Source organism: Enhydra lutris, unplaced genomic scaffold (assembly GCF_002288905.1).
Source record: "Enhydra lutris kenyoni isolate GAN:26980312 unplaced genomic scaffold, ASM228890v2 scaffoldscaffold10, whole genome shotgun sequence".
NCBI lineage: Eukaryota > Metazoa > Chordata > Mammalia > Carnivora > Mustelidae > Enhydra > Enhydra lutris.
The window spans coordinates 13548997-13571219 of NW_019154094.1; the positions used below are offsets into that span (position 1 = coordinate 13548997).

Below are 22223 nucleotides of genomic sequence, written 5' to 3' on the forward strand. Positions count from 1 at the left end.
AAAGGCATCGGAAACTACTTTTATTACAGTTACAAGCCACACCACTTTAGTGGGCCAACACTCCTTGTCAGGATCCTATGAAGTCCACTACTGTTTACTTGCCTCTGGATTTCTGTTAAGAGATTTGTTACTACTGAACAGTTATATTAATATGCACTCATATTGGTTTTCTCTTGCTGTGTAACAGAATATCGATTTAATAGCTTAAAACAACTTCCACTTATCAGCTCACAGTTCTGTGGGTCAGCAGTCCAGAAGTCCAGCACAGTCTGGTTGGGGTCTCTGTTCAGGTTATCACAAGGGTGAAATCAGGGTGTCAGCCAGAATGAGTATTTTTCTGGAAACTCTACAGAAATTTCTACTTCCAAGCAAAATTTAGTCTCTTGTGGTCTCAGGATTGAGGTCCTTGCTTCCTTGCTGGATGTCAGCAGGAACCACTCTCAGCTCAAGGGCTGCCCAAATTCCTTGCCACATGGCCCTCTCTATATTCAAGCCAAAGAACTTTTTACACAGTGAATCCCCCTCGTATTTTGAATCTCTGACTTTGCCATCTCTGAGCGTAGGACCAGATTTAAAGGGTACATGTGATTAGGTCAAACCCACTTAAATAATATCCCTTTCTTAAAGTCAACTGTGCCATATGGCACCATCTAATCATTGGTGTTGAATCCACCATATTCACAGTTTTAGGCATTATTCAGGAAATGCACACCAGAGAGGCAGGAAATCTTGGGGACCATCTTAGAATTCTACCTACCATACACTTTTGTTAGAATTGTAAATTACGGGGCACCTGGGTGGCTCAGTGGGTTAAAGCCTCTGCCTTCGGCTCAGGTCATGATCCCAGGGTCCTGGGATCGAGCCCCACATCGGGCTCTCTGCTCAGTGGGGAGCCTGCTTCCTCCTCTCTCTCTCTCTCTCTGCCTGCCTCTCTGCCTACTTCTGTCAAATAGATAAATAAAATCTTTAAAAAAAAAAAAAGAATTGTAAATTACTTTTGTAAACTATAATTATATAAGAGCTGATTACACGTTGGTGTTATTGCTCATTCTCAAAAATCAGCAATCTAAAAAGGAGGTAAGTGTGATAAAAATACTATGACGAAGGCCCCAAAATGCCATAAACTGTGCCTTTATAATTTAAAATTCAGTTTCTGTGAAAACAGTCTTTTTAAAGCAGTTAGATCTTTCAGTTTGCAAAAGGTACAGTATAATCGGGTAAGGATAAAGCAAAAACAAAAAAACAAAAAAACGGCAAGGAGACTGCAATATCAGAACAGTATTAAGGTGCCTTTTACCACAATGACTGGCATCATATGCCCCAAGAACATATTACCCCTAATTTACATTTATTCCTATGGGAATAAATTCCTATGGGAAAGTTTTTATATATTATAAAAAGTTGTGAATTAGGAACTTCTCCCTACAATACAACATGATAAATGCTAATACAGATATGTGCAAACTCTTCATAGCAAAGTAGAATCCACTGCCAAACACAGGATAAGTAAAAAAGGCAGACAAGAAAATGTTTCTTCCCACATAAATAAGGTTGATTTAAATCAAATGGCCTGGGGAGTATGTGGGAAGACAAACGGAATCATCTCCAGACTGAAATATGTGAAGGCTCAACTACCTCTAATCCCATATCACAAAAAAACAACAGCTGACAGCTGAGATTGACAGATGTGTCAAGATGCCTGTACCCATGAGCAGCCACTGTCAGGGCACTCTGAGCATTTTCATTTTAAATCTTCAAGGGATTTTGCAGGTAATTATAAAGAAACCTTTAAAAAAAATCCATCATGCTGAAATTAAGTAGAGAAATAAGATCTTAACCCAGAAGCAAATATTTATTTAAAAGAGAATTTGCCTCCCCTGGCTCAGGATCAGCTCTCTCATTGAGTAAGAATCAGTTCTCAGCATGATCTGGCCCTGAACTGCGTTTTGAAATAACACAGATAATCGCTCCTGCCACTTGCAAGTCACAAGGGACTGGAAGAGAATATTTATAATATGGAAGTCAAAGTGACTCTCAAACCTTAATTATAAAATATATTTTATTGCTCGAAGACATAAAGAATAGAAAAACTTCTAACTGTAAAAATTTTTCCTCAAATGGGGCAGAGGAGTGTGGTCCATTTATATTAAATTACTTTTACTTCTAATTCCACCAAATGCACTGTGATGCCTCTTCCACTCAAATCTTTGCAAATGTTATTCTCACTGCTTTGATGGACAACATCTTGTAATCCCTCAGCTCTTGATTTAGTCATCAACTTTTCCAGAAGTCCCCCTTGACCATTTCTACTCCCAATACGTGAGGAACCCCTCCTATGTACACCATGTACCCGGCTGGCATTGCACACAGCACACACTGCCCTGTAATTGAATCTTTGGTGTGTTCTGTTTTGTTTTCTGAGTGTGAGCTCCTAAAAGGCAGAAATTATATTTTCTCCAGTAGCTTATGTAATCCCCAGTGCCTGTAGGGCATCCCAATCATTACAGATGTTGAATATGTTCTGTTGGATGACTGGATGATACAAGGGGAGAGAAAGCAAGCTGGCCAGAATAAGACAATGGTACCCGAGGCCTCAGATGTCACAGGGGAATGAAGAGAAGAAGAAGGAAAACTGTCATCAGAGCCCAGGCCCTGTCACTAATTAGCATTGTGACCCTAAACAGGTCACTGTTTCTCTCAGGACCTCTGAGTCCTGAGTGGAAAAATGAAAACACCAGACCAGAAGGGTCCCAGGTTTTCTGCTCTCTCATATCTTTCTGTCTTTAGTGTTGTCCATGCTTCATCAGCACCCCTACTTTTACATATCTTTTTAAAGTCCAATAATATTGGGTTGTGTTCAGTAGAGCCAGGGGGTAGGGGTACCTGGCTGACTCAGTCAGTTACACATCTGACTCCTGATTTTGGCTCAAGTCATGATCTTAGGGTCCTGGGATCAAGCCCCATGTCAGGCTCCATGGGATTCTCTCTCCCCTCTCCTTCTGCCCTCCCTCCCCGCACTCACGCTCTCTATTTCTCCTAAGATAGATAGATAGATGGATAGATCAAACCAATAAGCCAGGGAGTAGAAAGATCCACCTAACTGAGGACAGTGACTGTAGTTGATGAAGGAATGCATGAATGAATTAGCAGGCTTCCTTAAATTTCTTTACTTGCTCCATCGCAAGGATAACTTTCTGGTTCGTTTGATAGCAAAATATCATTTCTTCAATGTCATTGCTAAGAGAAGGGCAACTTCAAATCCCTTAGCAATCCATATGAAAAAGAAGGCTGGTAAATTTACTGCTTCATAAAGAAGCATAGGTTTACCACAGAGGCCAGCCACATCTCTACTCAAGAGATGCAAAGTGATCTTCAAAACATAACTTCATTTGAACAAAATGGACTTCCTTTTTTTCTTTTTTTAAGAATTTTATTTATTTATTTATTTGACAGAGAGATCACAAGTAGGCAGAGCAGCAGGCAGAGAGAGAGGGGGAAGCAGGCTCCCTGCTAAGCAGAGAGCCCAATGTAGGGCTCAATCCCAGGACGCCCAGACCATGACCTGAGCCGAAGGCAGAGGTTTAACCCACTGAGCCACCCAGGCGCCCCTGGACTCCTTGCCAATAGAATCAATTGGTTAAAACCGCCAACCTGGTTTTTGCCTAGGTCATTGCTAACATTGGGCAAATAATTCCAACCAAGAATAGGAGGCACACATGCTTTCTGATTCCTTGTTCTGTGAAATTTAATTAGTACTAGAAACTTTGTCACCAACTTCAAGCCATGATAAAGATACAATATATTAAATGATGCCAGAACAAAGATGTTCTGCTGAGACCCACCAACATGTAAACACCAATAACCATACAAACACAGAATACATGTAGCAGCTTTGTTACATAATGCAGTAAGTTAGGATTTTCTTCTATTTTCTAGACTGAAGAGGTACTTTTCAGAAAAAATTGGCAAATCACAAACACTAATCTAGACAATACATTTTAGCTGCAAATACTTAAGCAACATATTAGTTAAAACTGCATTCAGACCACAATGAATAATATTTTCTCATCTCAAATTACTAGATAAAATATATTAAAAAATACTAAATGTGAATAGATACATCAGATTTTTAGCCCCCAAGGCAACTAAAATCAAGCACATTTAAAAAGAAGATTAGCCTTAAGAGTCACTTTTCCAAATGACTAGAACACTGGCATTAAGCCAAAGAAATTTAAACTGGGTGATACCTGCTGGGTGACCCAACACTGCTCTGTCCAAATAAGATGTTTTATTTCTATTATATATTCCCTAGACGACAGCTGACCAGCATCTCTCCCTAAATTAGTTGATATGATCAGTGTGGTCAAAACAGTTTTAATAATTCTAATAATTTTAATAGTTCAAGAATGCTATATATACATTAAAAATATAAAAGGAGAAAGTAATAGTAATAGTTCAAATATTATACATGCTCATATGCACACATACAAGATGTCTACCTCTATAAACTTCTTATAATGATGCCAGAGAAAAAGTATAGCTAAAAATGTTAATTAGAGTAGCTGAGATAATATTCAGAAATAATAGAGAGAAAAATGTCCATTAAACAAAGTAAAAATCATTTTAAGGAATACTATCTCAAGAGAGAGCCAAGATGAGTTGGACAGTCCATACATGGGAAGAAATAGATTCCTGTAGAGTCCTTTTTGGACTGGATAATTATTTGCTTTGGAGGGCAGATGTCTCTTGTGCATTGCAGGATGTTTAGCAGCACCCCTGGACTCTACTCACCAGATGCTTGTAGCAATCCCCCCCTGCTGTGACAACCAAAACTATGCCCAGACATTGCCAAATGTTCCTGGGGGTGGGAAGGTTGTAAAGGGTCTCCCAGCTGAGAACCTTGCCTTAGAACCACAAGGACCCCAGTTGCAGCTCCAACCCTTGGATGCCAGCCCAGTTCCCGGCTTTAGATGCAGAGTGAGCCCACCTACACTGAGGTCAGATGGTAGGTGAACAGCTTACTGCTCCCAGACTCCCATACTACTTCCTCTTGGGACTAAGTGAGGAGTCTCTCAAATCATGAATTCATCTGTGACTCATCCTGGAAAGCTGCTTAGAAGCCTCTAATCACCTTTTGGGGTCTTGTTCCTTTAAGCCAACTACCAAAACAAAGTGAAACTACTATGATGGCAAAAATGGTGCAATCCTTCGAAAACGAAGCAGCAAAAAATATCCAATGGCTTAAAATGGTACATAAAGAATCTCATGGGGAAAAAATAAACAGAAACTGAAACTGAAGGTCATCACAATCTTTTTTCTAAAATACAGCTTAACATATATATTAACATATATTTTTAAATTCCTGAACTGATGTTGTATTTTATTAATTTAGTTGATTTCCTATTTTTCATCACACTACTTAGTAACTTCATCTCTGTTCATTTGGTATTAAATATAGGCATCCTTGTATGTTAACCTCGGGTAAATTGCTCAAATTATAGTTTAGCTAATCTCTAAAAGTTAATGATCCCACTTGCTTCATGAGTGGGTCAGGATCATAAAATAGAAAAACACCAGAACAGTGTGGTGGTTAAGAATAGCTCCATCACTTCCCTGCCGTGTGACTTTGGACAAGGTACTCTTTAAACCAGTCTCTCATTTTAAAAATAGGGAGTATGATAGTACCTATTTGCCATTAGGTTTGTTATAAGGACTTATAACCTAAGGGTGCAAAACTCTCAGGACAGTGTTTGGTGTATAGTAAGAGCTCAATCAGCAGCAGATAATCCTTTTGTTATAAAAAATTATCATTTGCATGGTCATAATTAAAAATGATCATGAATAATCAATACCTTCATTTTTTCACTCTCACCAGAATACCATGCCTCTAACAATCCAGTAAGTTAGAAGTGAGAACTGGAGGAAGAAGCAGTATTCTCTGCAAAACAAGACAGTATTCTTCATAAATGCTACATTTTCTTTTTATTAAAAAGGAAAAGGAAGCAAGAGTAGCTAAGTTCCCTTACTCAAGCCTTAACACCTTGTTTATCTTGTCAGGGTAATGGAACCAAGGTTTGCCATGTGGATAGGACACCAGTCATTTCCCCATCTTGTTTTATTACCCATGGGATGGTTCCATCTTGTAGCCTACATAGAACATACTGTCCTGGAAACAAGGAATGAGTCTGACATTTCACTGGGACAAAAGACTCCTCTCACAGCTAACAATATTGGTGGGTCAGGAGTGGATCTCAAAGTAATTTCTCTTTCCCCAACTACTCATTCATTAAGAACCTGCTGATATAATTTTCACCCAATGTGTGTTGATTGAGGACCATAACCTGCCAAGAACTCTGCAAGAAGCTGGAGGTATCTTGATGACTACAGTTGGGGCACTCACAGAGATTAGCCATGGAGTGAGGCCAACATTCAGTAAAAGGATGCAGAATTTCAAACTGAGCCAAGAAACAGTTCTTTAAAAGTATAAAACCTCTCCCCAGCCTGCAATGTCAGCAAAGACTTCCCTGAGTGAGTGACACAAGAACTGAGTGGAAATCTCTTGGAACCACATTCCCAGATTCCTTTTGTGGCAGGTCTGGTTAGATCCTGCCAATGAGAGGCACCTGTGTGAAATCTAGAGCTCTCTCCCAGGACTTTAATCTTAATCAACAGCATGATGTAAGAGCACTGGGAGGAGGGTGAAAGGGGAGCCATCAGCAGAGAAGATGCCTGACCAGACATTTCTGGTTATGAGATCATGGCACTCTCTCCTTTCTCTTGGTCTCCTACAGTTGTCCTGATTCTTCATCATTCCTAATCTGGTTCCATGGACCAGATACTGGGACTCTGGATATCCTTGCCATAAATTCCTTTTTGTTCAAGGTAGTCAGAATTAGCTTTTACTATTTGCACCCATCAAGCAATTTGCTTCTAGTAATACACGATGTTGCTCTCCATTATGCATGTCTATCTCCCCAACCACACTGTCAGGTTCCTGAGAACTGGAGAATGTCTTATTTCCCTTCGAGCCTCTACGATGTGGAGTACTGACTGCCCGGCACATAAGAAACACTCAGTAAATGCAAAAAGAATACAATTTTCCATATGTTCAAAAAATAAGTGATTTGCCAATAATAAATATAAAAGTGCAACTGGATGTTTAAACACCAAGCAAGAGCTCAGTTCAGTTAAAAAGTCCTCCATAACTTACATCAACTTTACACTAACATGGAAATCTCTACGTTCTAGAATCATCTCCTCAGATACTGTTTTTTGATAAACCTCATGAAGAAACCCAGTATGCTAATAACCATACTCCTGTAGCATCCTTGCCTCTGAGCTTATCATTATTCAGAATTTTCACTGCCATACTTCCAAAATGGCAGACTAAAGCTGCTAAAGTAGGCAAGTCCATAGACGCCACCCAGAAGCCAATTCCACTCACCTCTCCCTGCCCTTTCCAACCCACAGGGCAATCCATGAAGCCACATGGGCAGCTAGTGAACTTGGCTTCCAGAGAAATCACCATCTGTTTTTCTACTAATAAAGTACCTCTGCTCTATAAAATGGGACTGAAACCTAGAATGAAAATGGAGATAGAATTTTTGTCCAATTTAATGGCTTTTTAAAAATTTCTTAGGTAGTAAGTTTATGTTGCATGAGCTACGTAACAGTCTGAGTTTGATCTGGTTCAAATAATGCTACCATGTCCTATAATCCTGGGCACTATACAATTTCCAAATGTACACTGTCATCAAGGTTTTATGACATTTCCTACAAAAACTCAATAGCCAGGTAGCACTTCATCAGCTGAAGTCTGAATTCAGGTATGAGAACAGAATACAAAGGCTGCAGCTTGAAAACTGTACTGCTCCTCTGACTTCAGCATCACAGCCATAAGAGGATACTCTACTGAACAATTTTCATACCTGTACATTTTTGTCCCTTACTAAAAGAACTCCATGGCTGGGAATTATGGAGTAGAGCCAAAAGTATGGCAGTAAAACCAAAATCCATGCTCAATGACTGCTCTTTTCCTACAAAAGCTTGCTCAGAGATACTCCGTCACCTGGTTCTCTGTTTATTCAACTTCACTTCCTTCTTCAAGTAACAAAATGCTCTAAGCACTGTGTTCATGCCTGCTGCCTAGTCATGTGACCTATTCACGTGGCTTATGGAGGACACAAGATTTCTGAGACCCAGGACTCTAAAGGCAAGACTGACAGATACGAGGTGCAAGCCTAGCTTCGCCAGGTTAAACATGGCTATGAAAGGAGCATACCCATTTCTATTGGCATCAAAACACAGTGCTGGTTGCCAAAGAGTCTATAAGAAAGAAATATTAAGTAATACTACATGTCTGACATTGACATAAGTTTATTATTTCTTTCATGCCAACACACCCTAATCCAAAGCTTATGCTGTTCCAATCCAGGCCTGCCCTAAAACAGCCAATTATGCTGAATGTGGTCAAAACTTGAAGGAGTCTCCAGTCCCAAAGACAATGTTTCATTGGCCCATTAGCTTCTGTATTAGTTTCACATTTTGAGTTGGTTTCTGAATTGTGTGCATTACTTCTTTGGGAATTATCTCTCCTTTACATGGCAGGTATAATAGAACTCCTTCCCCCACACTAGGTTGTCAGTGGTATTATTTCCTTCTCAAATGGATTGGTTAACACTCAGTGAAAAAAAAAAAAAAAACCTGAAGCTAAAGAACTGCTCTGAATACACATGAAATATTTCCTAATCCATTATCTACATGGTTTAAATAAGTGGGATTATAATCATGTTCCCAAAGGAGCCATAATATACCATTGGCTTTGTTCTAGAACTTCCAAACTAGTCCCACACCTTTGAGCCTTGCTTTTGGAGCAAAGTATAAAATTTTGCAAAATGTGCACATCAGAAATGTCATTTGTCACTTTTGCATTGAAAGTACCTTCCCAAATTCTTTACCAAGAACATCAATGTCATTTATTCCTCAAGAGTCAGAGCACTTAGTCTCAGCTCCTTGTAAAACAAGCAATTGTGATGTTCTTCATTGATTGACACCTGGTATCATCATAAAACTTGAGGTCCAAAGGAAAATGAGGCCTATTCTCTCAACTTGTTATAACCACTTTATTCTATTTTCTCAAAGACAAAAAACCAAAAAACTTGCATCTAGGTTGCATGACCTTGGGCAAGCCTACCATAGGCTTCAGTGTCCTTCAGTTTCCTGGGGTTAATAACTATACACGCCTCAAAGGATTATGGTAAAAAAAAAATAAGTAAACATTGCATATAATGAGCATAGCAAAGTATCCAGCATACAGTGTTCAACATAAGTTCAATAAATGTCAGCTTTCATCATTATTCACTGCTGGGGATTTTAAATGAAAAGTTTTCTTTTGAATCCTTAGTACCTGCCCCAAGAATTGCCATTCTGTCTCTCTGTTAGTCCTATCTGCCCTTGATAGCCCCATTGATTCAAGGGTCCTTGGTCACGTCTTCTGAGCTCTCTTCTATACATCTGTACCAATTAGCTGGAGCTGCAAAGGGAAGATCAAACTACCAGAGCCTTGTCTGTAAAGATTTCAACAGAAATGAATTGATAATATGATCCATCAGATCACCAATACCCTGAGAGTGAGGATGGAATCCACAGGGGCTGGGGGTTACTTCAGGGGCATGTGACTTATATAGCAGCACAGGGAAGGCCCCATGCTCAGAAGAGCCCTGGGCTTGGTTTCATGCTCATCCAGAAATTCTCAATAAAGTGTGAATGATTTTCATTTTGCAAAATTATGTAGGTGGTTACTATGACTGGAGAGTTTTGATCAGACTGATATAAACTGTTTCATGTTTTAAAAGGCCTACTCCAGCTTTTATGTTCAGAACAGCCTATAGGAAAGGTACGGGTGGAAACGAAAAACGGCTAGGATGTTGCTGGTATAAACAAGGTGGGAGATGATAGTGGCAAATAACACCAGAAGGAGGGGCCAATTAGAGTTCATTTGTCAGCAGCCGTAGCCTGGGTGCCCAGCAACATGCCTGTTTATGGCAGCGTCCCAGCCAGCTGGCTCCTCCTGCCCACCACCGGTTCCTACCCAGTTTCCATGCTGGTAGAAAACGGGAATTAAAAAAAAAAAAAAAAATCAGGGTGGATTCCCCAAATCTGGATCCCTTACAACAGAGAAAATGAGCTGCTGAGGGAAAAAAGGAAAGAGGGGCCCTAGCTAGATCAAGCGTCTTCTGTGTTAGGTGACTGTAGTCGGGAGCTTATTATATATTGTCTCATTGATTCCAGTTAAGTAATAGAGGTAAACAATAGTCATCACTCACACACACACACACACACACACACACACACACAAAATCAGTATGGGTTCAACAAGAGTAAGATGTACTAAAACATACATAAATAAAAAATGCATCTAAAATATCTTAACGACCTGCAGAATACATTGCTCAACTCTCCATAAGGAAAAAAATAACTAACTTTTCAGACTTGTAATTATTTTAGATGTATATCTAAATTTGTATAATTATCTCTATATTTAAGCTGGAAAATATAGAAAGAATCATCACTATTTAGTTTTCAGGTAATCAAATAGAAAATTCATCAGGCTATGCTAAAAATGGCATGATACAACAAACAGTAAGTTAAATACCAGTAAGTGAAAAGTTTATACTTCCTAATCTAAAACTTTAAAAAAAATAGTTTCTTCTCTTCCATGTGCTTAAAAATTTCTCTGAAATGACAGAACATGGATGATTCCAATTCCCAAGCTAAAGGGCTTATGTCAGCTACTCACCTTCTTCTGAAGAACATTGATTTTTCTTTCCTTCACTTCTAACATATCCTTCATGTCTCGAATCTCTCCAGCCAGTGTCCCCTTCTCTTCCGTGAGGTCCTGCAGCTGCTTTGTTTTTTTATTGAGAAAAGATTCTTTCTCCTCCAGTCGTAACCTCAGCGCATCTACCTGAAGTCAGGAAAAAGAAAGAAGGGGGCAGTTTTACACAGTGGTCATCAGTAACCATCAGTCATGCCCTGGGAGGGAGTGGGACAGCAGTGTGCCTTTTCAGCACAGCATGGTTGTACCATTGCTCATGCTCATCTCAATGCCATGTGTTTTAACAGCCTGTATTTACCTTAAAATCCCATTGTGTGTGTATCTGAACAGTGATGCTTTTTTTAAAATCAAAAGTTTTTATGAAATAGTAGTATGTCTCCCTGTTATGAACCCATAAGCTGGAAAACAAAGCACATTGATAATCCATTGTGCAGGGAGGGTACAAACTTGCTCAGGCTCTGCAGCATCCTCCAAGAATATGGAGAACACAATGAGCCATGTCACAGACATCTGGAAGAACAAGACTGACAAGTAGAGAAACACTCCTGAATTAGAAAAATACAGGTTGCCAAGAGGAAGGAAATGCTATGGAAATGACCATTCTCCAGTGTTATGAAAGACTGCTTTCCAAATATTAAAGAAACAAAAAAGATACAAAAATTCCTATTTCTACCTTAGCTCAAAAATTAGATTATTACAATTCCTGCTTTTCAAATTCAGTAATAAAATGAGGAAATATAAGCTTTATTTTTCACACTTAATATTCCAAAGACCAAGTGCAAAAAAAGTTTACATGGGTAATGTGAGATTTGGGGGTGATGGGAGAATTTAATCCTCACCCTCCATACCAGAAATTTGATGGATAGTAGCTACAGCAACAATCAAGAAATAGTGAGTTGGCTAACTGAACATAATGAAAACAAACAAAATAATAAAAATTAAATTATGTTTGGGGGGGGGAAGAAGAAGAAGAAGAAGTAGTAGTGAGGCAAGCATGTTACTTAGAGATACCAAAATCACCAGGCAAAAAGAGTTAAAATAGGTTGTCTTGGGGAAGAAGAAATGGGATAGGGGTAAGTAGGGGTCTGCTGCATCTCATCACAAGTCTTGTTGAGCATTTGTCTATTATACTACCAGCAAATAAAATTTGGACCAAAAAAAAAAAAAAAGACAAAAATGTTAAAAAGAAAAAAGAGGCAGGAATACCATAATAAGCCAAAATAAATAGATATATAAATTCTATCAGGACACAGATTCAAAAGGCAAGTTGGCACACTGGAAAAGACACTTTGGTTTTAGGCTGGGTTCTGCTTCTATCTAGCTATGAGAATTAGGACAAATAACTCCCCTACCACCCCTCCAGCCTCAGTTTCCCTATCTATAGAACAAAAAGGTTGGAACCCCCTAAGTGTCTGACATTTTTTTATGTTAAAGGCAAGAATCAGTCTTAGGTAGAATACATCAGGAAAGAATGATGATATTAGAAATAAAGTTATCAGGGGCGCCTGGGTGGCTCAGTTGGTTAAAGCCTCTGCCTTCAGCTCAGGTCATGATCTCAGGGTCCTGGGATCGAGCCCCACATTAGGGCTTTCTGCTTAGCAGGGAGGCTGCTTCCTTCTCTCTCTCTGCCTATTTGTGATTTGTCACTGTCAAATAAATAAATAAAATATTTTTTAAAAAATAAAAAATTTTTAAAAAAAGAAATAAAGTTATCAGAGTAGAAACTCCCTTTTTTACCCCTTTCCAAGAAAGAAGCACTAAAGTTGTGTTTCTAAAGGTCAAGGGTGATGGGAGGTTGATGAGTAGAGAGTTTTTCCAGTTTTTGTCCTAGAAAGGAGGTCCCAGCAAGGGAAGGGGTGAACAAATACTTGAAGCCCGGTTGGCAGAAGGACCCTGGCCACATTATGAGACAAGATGGACATTCTGTGACCACATAAGGTGGAAACAGCAGATTCCTTAAACATCTGATGGCCATGCCTCTTCTTAGATAAGAACCATAAAAATCTAGGTGCTGGGAAGTGAAGGGGATATAGCCACTACTATAATCTGGAGTGCCATCTTTTATGTATAAACTAAAAATCGCATTTTTTTTTTTTTTTTTTTTTTGCCAGATAGGATGAAACCCCAAAGAGATGTTATTCTAGTTTGGTAGATGGAGAGGACTTGAAACAAAGATAGGTCATTTGAGAATCTGGGATGCTTAAGCTTTAGTGCAGCTGGCGTGAATTTTCATTTAGTCAAGGGAAGATCCCCAGGACATGAATATCCCCTTCACTTCCCAGCCCCTAGATTTCTATGGCCCTTACAGGCTGACCAGGACTCAGTGTGAATCTGAGAAGAAACTGTGGTCCCATTAGTCCTGCATTCTAGCTGTCAAAAATGGATGGTCTATATCTGGAGTAGAGGAAACACTCAACATTCAAAACTGTGATATAAATAAATTACAACATGGGAGGTAGTAAATTGTGCTGGAGAGAGTTTAGAAAAAGACACTCTGTAATGATAAATAATATGCTTCACATTTACTGTGCCTTCTTGCCACAAGTGATCTATTAGTGTCCTGCCACATCTTTCTGAGCCTAGAAGAGACACAACCCTAGGTGTAAGAATACTTCTCCAGGAGTAAGATAGAGAGTAAGGATGGCCACAATCAACACACTGCTCACAACACCCAAACTCTAAATGGTAGGAAACAGCCTGTGCCAGCTAAGGTTTTCTGTTTGGGAATTTATTTTCCATGCACCCAAATGCATTTATTAGTTTCAAAGGAATTTTAATCATGACCTTCAATCACTTCAGCCTACCCTTATAGCTTTGCAGTCTCTTAGAATCAAGACATGAGGTTTAAGGGTCTATTTTTTAAAAAATAAAACTTTGACCTGAACTGCATCCAATTCTAAACCAACATTAGCCCAGTTTGCAGTAAGCAAGTATGACATCATTTCTAAAAATCAAATTTTAACTTCCAGATGGTGCAAAACCACAAGCAGGCACACAGGCCTCCTGATACACAGAAGTTTAAATACAGGGAAGATCAGGAAAGAAAGAATACAGTCAATTAAAAATCTGAATATATATTTCCAAATTGGGTTCTCCTCACAAATGTCTGGACTTCACTCAACAGTGTACATCATTTATAAAAGAATCAGAAAAGCCTTGACGGTTAGATTATATTCCAACATCAGGTAGAGACATAAAAGTTAAAATGTTTGGGAATATGAAATACCTTTCTCTGCCTCTTCACTCAACACCAAATAATTTTAAGGGCCTTGACTCTCTCTCTCTTAAACTTTGGCAGTTGACTCAATAATAAAACTTGGCAAGGCAAAGAGCACCATCATTTCCCAGAAAAACAAAAGAAAATTAGAACTATATGATATAGTCAGCACACAAAGACCCATAGGCTGAATTTCCAATTTTTACATATGACTTAACTGCATGGGAACTAGTCACCTAAAGTTAAAACTAGGACAATCTTTTCATTTTAGGAGAATTACTCATTTCCTTCTGATCCAGTTGTATGTGTATTTGTGTGTGTGTGTGTGTGTGTAAGCGCTTGTAACTTATGAAAATTTAACCTTTTATCCAGCAGTATAAAAAATGAAATATTTGTTATCACTTCAGCTCCAGGTACTAACTTGAAAGAAAAGGACCATGGTAATAAAATGGGCAAAAATTGCCAAAATCAGAGTTAAATATTATTAATCTTTATGTCAGCACCCAGGAATTATAAGCAGTTCCAATGGTGAGGTATGTTTCTAGAAGTGCTATACATAAGCTTCCCGACCTTTCTGCTATATTTTGCATAGGCTTCGGAAACAGTTTCAATGTTGTGACCAAACACTAAGTGCTACTTGATGTGCCATAAATAATTTTTAAAAAATCAAACGTAAAATGACTACAGCAAAACTTGAGAAAATAAAAAAAAAATTTTAAAAACCCTTGAGAGGGGAAAGGAGCCACTTGAAAATTTTCGCAGATTAAATACAACTTACTTGACAACACTTCAGGAATTGAATAAACACACTATCACAAAGAACAATTTTAAAAGAAAATGAAACTGGAACACTCACAAAACTCCCAATATAGTTTTATTTCACATTCAAAATTTCGTTTGTTTGTTTTTCCTAATAGCAGACTTGGATTAAGGGTATATTTGAATTTGATTTAACTTGCAATCATTCAAATGGGGAGAAAGTTTCAAGTTGAAAGTATGTATAATGTACACAGCCTCCAAAGACCCAAACACTAAAAATAACCTAAAATCGAAAACTTGCTATTGTGGTAACCACTAGTTCTCACTCACATCCAATTCTCCTTTCCTTCCTGAACCCAGGGAAGATCTCCCTTCCCAGCCCCTTGCAGCAAGATGGGGGTATGTGTTTTATTCATGAAATGTAAGCAGAAGTGACATATGTCACTTCCTGTCCATCCATCCCCACATTCTTTCCCTTACTCGGAGATCTTGAAAGCTACATTTTCCAGATGGTAGAGCTGTAAGATGGTAGAACCCCCATAAATCTGGATCCAAGTGACCATGAGAAGCAGGGTCACTCCCTACCTTCTGTTGCTCTAATCCTCAACCCTCAACATGGGCTGGATTTACAGTATCATGTGTCAAACTACTCAGAAATTATTATAATTTCCACTGGTTTTGCTAAGGAGTGGGTACCTTAAAACTAGAAAGGTCTTAGAAATTGCTACAAACCTAAAAGAAAAAGGGCCATTATTCCTCCCTTTACTCCTTCTACGTGTAGGACCTCAAAATCTATTTTCCCCTAGCCTTTCACCCCAAATCCAAAGAAGGGGGGTAAAGACAGAAAGCAAGGACAGAACTAAATGGAGCAAGTAGCGGAACCCTGGGGAGTGGACACTAAGGTCAAATGTCAAGATCTTGGGAACAGAGAGAAAAAGATCAAAGAGGAAGAATACTCTGAAGCACATTGGTTTGAACTTCCATTTGTATAGTAAAGTGGCCCAAGTGGACAACTCTGTTTTGCAAAAGTCTCTGCATTGCAAATATATATGTTCAAGACGCCCATGGTAATGGCCACGGACTTACCCATAGGCCTTCCAAATTTCAGGAACACAGTAAGGTGTTAGAAGCAAAATGAGGATGATAACAATACCTCCTTCATCAAGTTATTTTGAAGATTAAATTAAATTAAATGTAATGCACTTAGCACAGTGCCTGGCACCTAGAAACACTCAATAAATCTTTGCTATTGTTATTATACTCTTCTGCTTTCTACAACTACTAACTCAGTGATTTATATACTGTAGGAATGCAATAAAGATTGCTAATCAGCAGCCCTCAGGAAAAGTGGAGACTCAGCAAATAAGATTTTGTGCTCTGACAAGTAGCTTGGTGTTATATTGTCTGTCATTTACTTTAAAATATTTCAGCATACACTGTATAATGTGTGTGTGTGTATGTGTGTGTATGTGTGTGTGTGTGTGTGTGTGTGTGTGTGTGTGTGTGTGTGTGTAGGGGCTTAAGGGTGGGTGGGTGGATGGGTGTATTTCCCAACTGGAAATAAATTCTCTAGGGGTAGTTAATTAGCCTATGAAAGACTTTAATTAAAAGCTGGCATGCCATAGTCAGCTACCAAAAGTTCCAAGATACTCTTTATATTTGATGAACACCTGAAATCTGGTCAATTAACATAATTGATGTGAGGAGTGATTTTTCCTTGGTGATGTGAGTGGTGTTTGAGATGTGTAGATTGGCTAGAAATGCTACACAAGTACTCCTACTCTCCTAGGAACAAGATTTGAGATGGTTTGTCCAATGTAGATATGATGTAAGCCACATCTGTAATTTTAAATTTTCTAGTAGCCCTGTAAAAAAAATAATAAAAATAAACAGGTAAGATCACTTTTAATAATGTATTTAATTTGGCCCACTATATCCAAAACATTATTTGACCTGTAATCAATATGAAAAATATTAATGAGGCATTTTACATTCTTTTTTCTTCAAAATCCAACATTTATTTTACCCTTTCAACATATCTCAATTAGGACAAGCCACAATCCAGGTGTTCAATAGCCACATATGGCTCATAGCTATCACTTTGGACAGTGCAAGTCTATGACTAGTAAGCACAAAAGTTTCAACCTTTAGATTTCAATATCCCCTGCATAAAAATGCTTTAGGGTGGATTCTGGCCCAAACAAGGTTGGCCGAGCTCTACCCAGAAAATATCATCGCATCATTGACCCAGCTAGTAAACCATTTTTGGCCTCAAAAGGATGGACAGCAGGAACTTGAAGGAGCACTTTGAGAGGTTGTGAAGTACTACATAAAGGCAAGGTCATGGGGCATGAATCCTACAGTCTTCCTTGTCTAACCATCCCTGATCTTTGTCAAAGAGAACCACATAACTGTCAATGACCTAATTGGTTGGTGATTCTGTTAGCACAGTCTTTCTGGAGTCTTGTTGAAGAGAAGAATTTAGAATAATCATTGCTTTTTAAAAACTCTTTTTATACCAATCCTAATTATAGCAAAAGTTACCTTTCAGAAAAAATGTCCTTCAGCAGCTGTACCATCAAACACCAGCTATATATATGAGGTTATGTCTATCTCTTACACTATGCTTGGTTGGGTTATGCCCTTCTACTCTTGGATTTCTGCGGCTATTTTGATTTCAGATTTTTCCTCTCTATAGGAGCTTTTTTAAAAAATATATAATAACTAGAATACACATTCATTTAATAAATATTAAGAATCGATTTTGTACTAGGCATTGTTCTAGCTTAGACATACAACTTTTTAATAAGGCCATCAGGTCTATGACTTATTGAATGAACCATATATTCGTAAAGTTGGAGGTGAGGTAGAGAAAACAATGATTATGTCAATATCATCAGTAAACACAATTTTTAGAATAAGTGGGAAGTAATACAAAATAAAATCTAAAAGCTTACATAAAATACTTATAAAAATGGAATGACAAAAGGCTGATTTGTGAATATTTGTGTTTATTGGTGAAAATGTATATGTTTGTGCTTGTATGCACACAAAATTATAAAATTCATGATTTAGCAAATATCGGCTATTGTAAATCAAACCTGGAAAGACACTTTGGTATTCAGTAAAATGGTATATTTAACCAATAGCTGCTCTTTACTGTGCAATCTTAGAACACTAAATGGTCTTCATGGATCTTTATGAACAGATGATGTATTTTCTCTTTTAAAAAATTATTTTCTAGCTCTGTCCATCAAAGAGGCTTCTTTAAGAAAGGAGAGCCTGGGTGACTCAGTCAGCTGAGCATCTGCCTTTGGCTCAGATCATGATCCTGGGGTCCTGGGATCAAGTCCCAGACTGGGTTTCCTGTTTAGCAGGGAGTCTGCTTCTCCCTTTGCCCCTTACTCCACTCATGCTTCTCCCTCTCTCTCACTCTGTTTCTTTCTCTAATAAATAAATAAATAAATAAATAATCTTAAAACAAAAACAGATTAGAAAAAGTGACTACTTCTGTATCAATGAACACCTAACCAAAATGCTCAGACCGTGGTCTTTAAAAACCGTATCTCACTAAAAGAAATCGGTTTCATGGTAGAAATGATTAATTTTAGATCTGTAGCAAGAAACACACAAGGTAAATATAGTGTACTTTGTTGAACCAGAAAGCATGGAAATTATTAAAGGCCAAATAGTCTTTTTATCGGTCATGAATGGGACAATTGGATGCTGTTATACGAATAGACAGGAGGCAGGAATGGAGTCTGGGGACAGGTAGGGAGCTACAGCAGTCAACCAGAGGAGAGACAGTAGCTGCCACAACCAGGATGGAGGTGATAGAGAGGAAGACCTAGGCCGTACTTGAGACATATTTTGAGATACAATCAGAAGGCAGCTGGCAGAACTAAGGGTTTATATGTATAGGGATGAAAGGAAGGAAGGAATAAAAAATAATTCCTGGCTGAAGAAACTCTTTGGATAATGCAACTATTGCCTGTGCAGGGAAAGATTAGGGAGAATCAGACTTAGAGGTGGGAAAACAAGAGTCTGAGATTAAGTTACACATAGTTTGAGAAGCAAGGAAGCATCCAAAAGGTAAATGGCTATATAATTTGGAAGACCCTGACACAACAGACCTGTACTACAGTCTAATTTATGTATGGATAAGCAGTCCTGTACTTTTATTTATATTCCTCCCAAAGACTAATTAGGACATCTACTACCCATTTAAAATTAACTCCCACTTAAAAGCAGCAGTTTGAAATCAAGTTAATAAACACTTGTAAAAAGATGACAATACCACTGAAAACCAAGAGATATCCCTTTCCTAAAAAGATTCCTTGTTTTTTATCTTTATTTTTAAGGTCTCTCTTCTCCACACAGTTATGAGTAGCAAGAGATTTGGTCATTTCTATTATGCCTTTAAGCTCCTCAAGGGGAATGTCAATGATGTATTTACCGTCATGTTGCTCACTCAGTCAGTAGATTGATAATGACTGGGAATAATTGGACTACATGGTTCTGCTTCTGTGGGCTGGCTTACCTTTAGCAATCAAACGCTTATGCATTTGACCAAGGCAAAAAACCTATATTATATTTTAAGATATTTAGATAGCACGAAAAGAAACAATAATGGCTATATTATAAAGTGCTTCATAATTTACAATATACCTTTCTCCTAAATTATAAGTCTGTGCCCTTATACTATTTCAACAGAAAAACTAAAATTCAGGGATATTTAGTATTGTATAACCACATGCTGTGGTTATAAAAGTTAAGTTACAATCACCAGCTTGTTAATAACACAGTTGAGATTTTCAGGTTGTAAAGATGCATTTTGTCTTACCTACCTGTCAAAAAATTTTACTCAAGACCCACATGCCACCTACTTGAAGAAAACAATGCTTGGTTAAGAGTGCTTCATATCACCCACATGGAAGAATTTGTATCATATGTGGGTTAATAATCCAGCCAACTTTATAAAGCCTGTTTTCATACTTAAGTTTTTGGCTACTTCTTACACTAAAATTAGGTGGTTTTAAGTGACTAGTCCAAAGTTCAAAATTTAATGTTCAGTTCAGTTCCAGCAAATTTCTGAAAACACATGGGAATTGTAACTCATGTGTTAATACTTAAAGTTTTTGTTAATAAAACTTCCAACACTAACCTTACCTCATTGAACTTACCTCACTGGTTTTTATGCTCACTATAAAACTATAGCTGTCATAATATTTTTGAATTACTACAAAAGGAAGTAAGCCATTCCAAAGTCAATGTTATTTTGCAACATGATGATAGTTATAAATTCAAAATACTTAAAACCAATTTGCAAAGCTATCAATCTTAGTACCTCCTAACATTTAAAAACCTCATCTTCAAAACATTCACTATTATCAAAAAAACAAGTTTAAGAAAACACCATGTTTCATTCATATTGCACCTTCCCTTCAAGTAAGCACTTTATATTTAAACAAGAAGATGCATTTTAACATGAAATTTTTAAATACTGTTTCTATTTAAATATGCCATGAACTTTGTAAACTATCACTGAAGCCCAAAGAACTAAAATCACTGATAATTTAGTACCTAGATTAAGTAATAATTTTATGATCTCAAAGTCAGTGCTTTTCAATAAATCCAGATAAGTAATCTCCATCTAGGTATGCTTGACATGTTTGTTAATGACTGAGAAATAAGGAACTGTAGTCATTTTATTTAAAGAATAATTAAACCCATATTTTAAAGTCATATCACTCAAATCAAGACCCAGACTCCAGGAGGATGGGCACTGTGATCAAGGGTACATTAGTTTGCTACAAGAATTGTTTTATGTTGTCTTTTCTTTTTGGTGATTATCTCAAAAGTTAAATCAATTTATTCTGGATCAAAAAATAACTCCTTATAAGCAAGAATTGTTAAAAGATTTCAATATCTGCCTTTGTGTTTGCATTTAAGATTCCTTTGGGGGTAAAATGGAGAAAGCACAAAAGGACTTCTTATTTCTCTGATACATTCCCTTAAAATCTTTGCCATCAGATATCATGGTGGCCATGCAAACAAGGGGTTCATCAGAACTACAGAAACAGCAATCTGAGAAAGCATGGTATCTCACAGAACACCACTATGCAGACCTCCCTTACTAGCACCTGAGCCATAGTGGTTGGCACCATATTCATATCAAGTATAAATTAATGTCTAGCAAATAATCTTTTTCCATATAAACTTAATATCATTAGTTTAAGTTTTATACACTTTGGCACTATATTTTCATTTAGTGTGTGATTTTGATTTGGCTTCATAGGTCTGTAAGTTATAGGCGTGCCTAGTCTTCTCTTTGTACCTAATTAAGTAACAAAAGTAATAATTATTACATTAAGCAATACTGAGTGTCTACAACGTTCTTTTCATTTTTTTTCTTTTAAAAGGAATTTATTTTTCTTCTCAAGTGTAAAACAAACTTCTCTAAGTAAATAGTATTTATTCTTTAAAATCTTCCTGGGTGTTGTGCAAATATTAAATGGAGGAGTAGAGGTGTGTTCCATGATCAAGCTAACTGGGGAAATGTGGCTAGCTTTCCTAATTTATGGTAGACATTAGTATACTAAAGTTTTGACATCCCATAACAAAGATCTTACCTAACTCACCTTTTCCTGCATCTATTTCAGCACAAAAACCTTGATTTTCTAAGAACACATAATATCTTTCAGAAGTATTTAGGAAAGATTGTTTATCGAGTATCTTTTAGCCATGAAATTTTAAGTCATGGCATAGATATGAAAAGTTTGAGTGTGGTGAACTGAGGACACACCACTTAATTAGACTCAGAAGGCCCTAGCTCAGAGTCAATTGAATATTTTCAAGATGTCCCCTGTACCTCATAGTGTGATGCACCAGAGTGTCTTATGCATTCCTCGGGGCCACCTGGGAGGGAGTTATTGTTTACAAGTAATAACACTGAAGCTCTGAGGGCCTGTAGAGCTATCTCAGTAGACTGCATTAAAGCCCCATCTTCTGGTTCAACATCCACTCCACCAGGCTGCTTCCAGGTTCATTTATGGCTCTGCTGGTACGTGGAGGTGCCAGAAATCACTTGCAGAAATCACTTGCTTCTCAGGGACTCAGGTACCACCTCTATAAACCAATACAATTTTGTTCAATGGCCTCTAAAGTCATTATCACCCCAAATTTTTATGATGTCTGAAAGTGAGTGATCCAGATACTAAAATATATTGGCTGATATCCAAGATCTATTAAGAACTCCTCAAACTCAACAACCAAAAAACAGATAACCATGTCAAACATAAGCAGAAGACATGAACAGACACTTCTCCAAAGACATACAAATGACTAACAGACACATGAAAAAAATGTTCATCATCATTAGCCATCAGGGAAACACAAATCAAAACCACA

The 22223-nt window shown here is 37.7% G+C and overlaps 1 protein-coding gene across 1 annotated transcript in view; it reads right to left on the reverse strand.

The window, feature by feature from the left end:
• The window catches only part of LOC111143961 (ELKS/RAB6-interacting/CAST family member 2), a 943496-nt gene that overhangs the window by 533540 nt on the left and 387733 nt on the right, over positions 1-22223 (reverse strand). The window contains exon 8 of the mRNA XM_022497998.1: positions 10799-10966. Coding sequence (XP_022353706.1) covers positions 10799-10966 — 168 coding nt within the window. The remainder of the gene's footprint in view (positions 1-10798; positions 10967-22223) is intronic.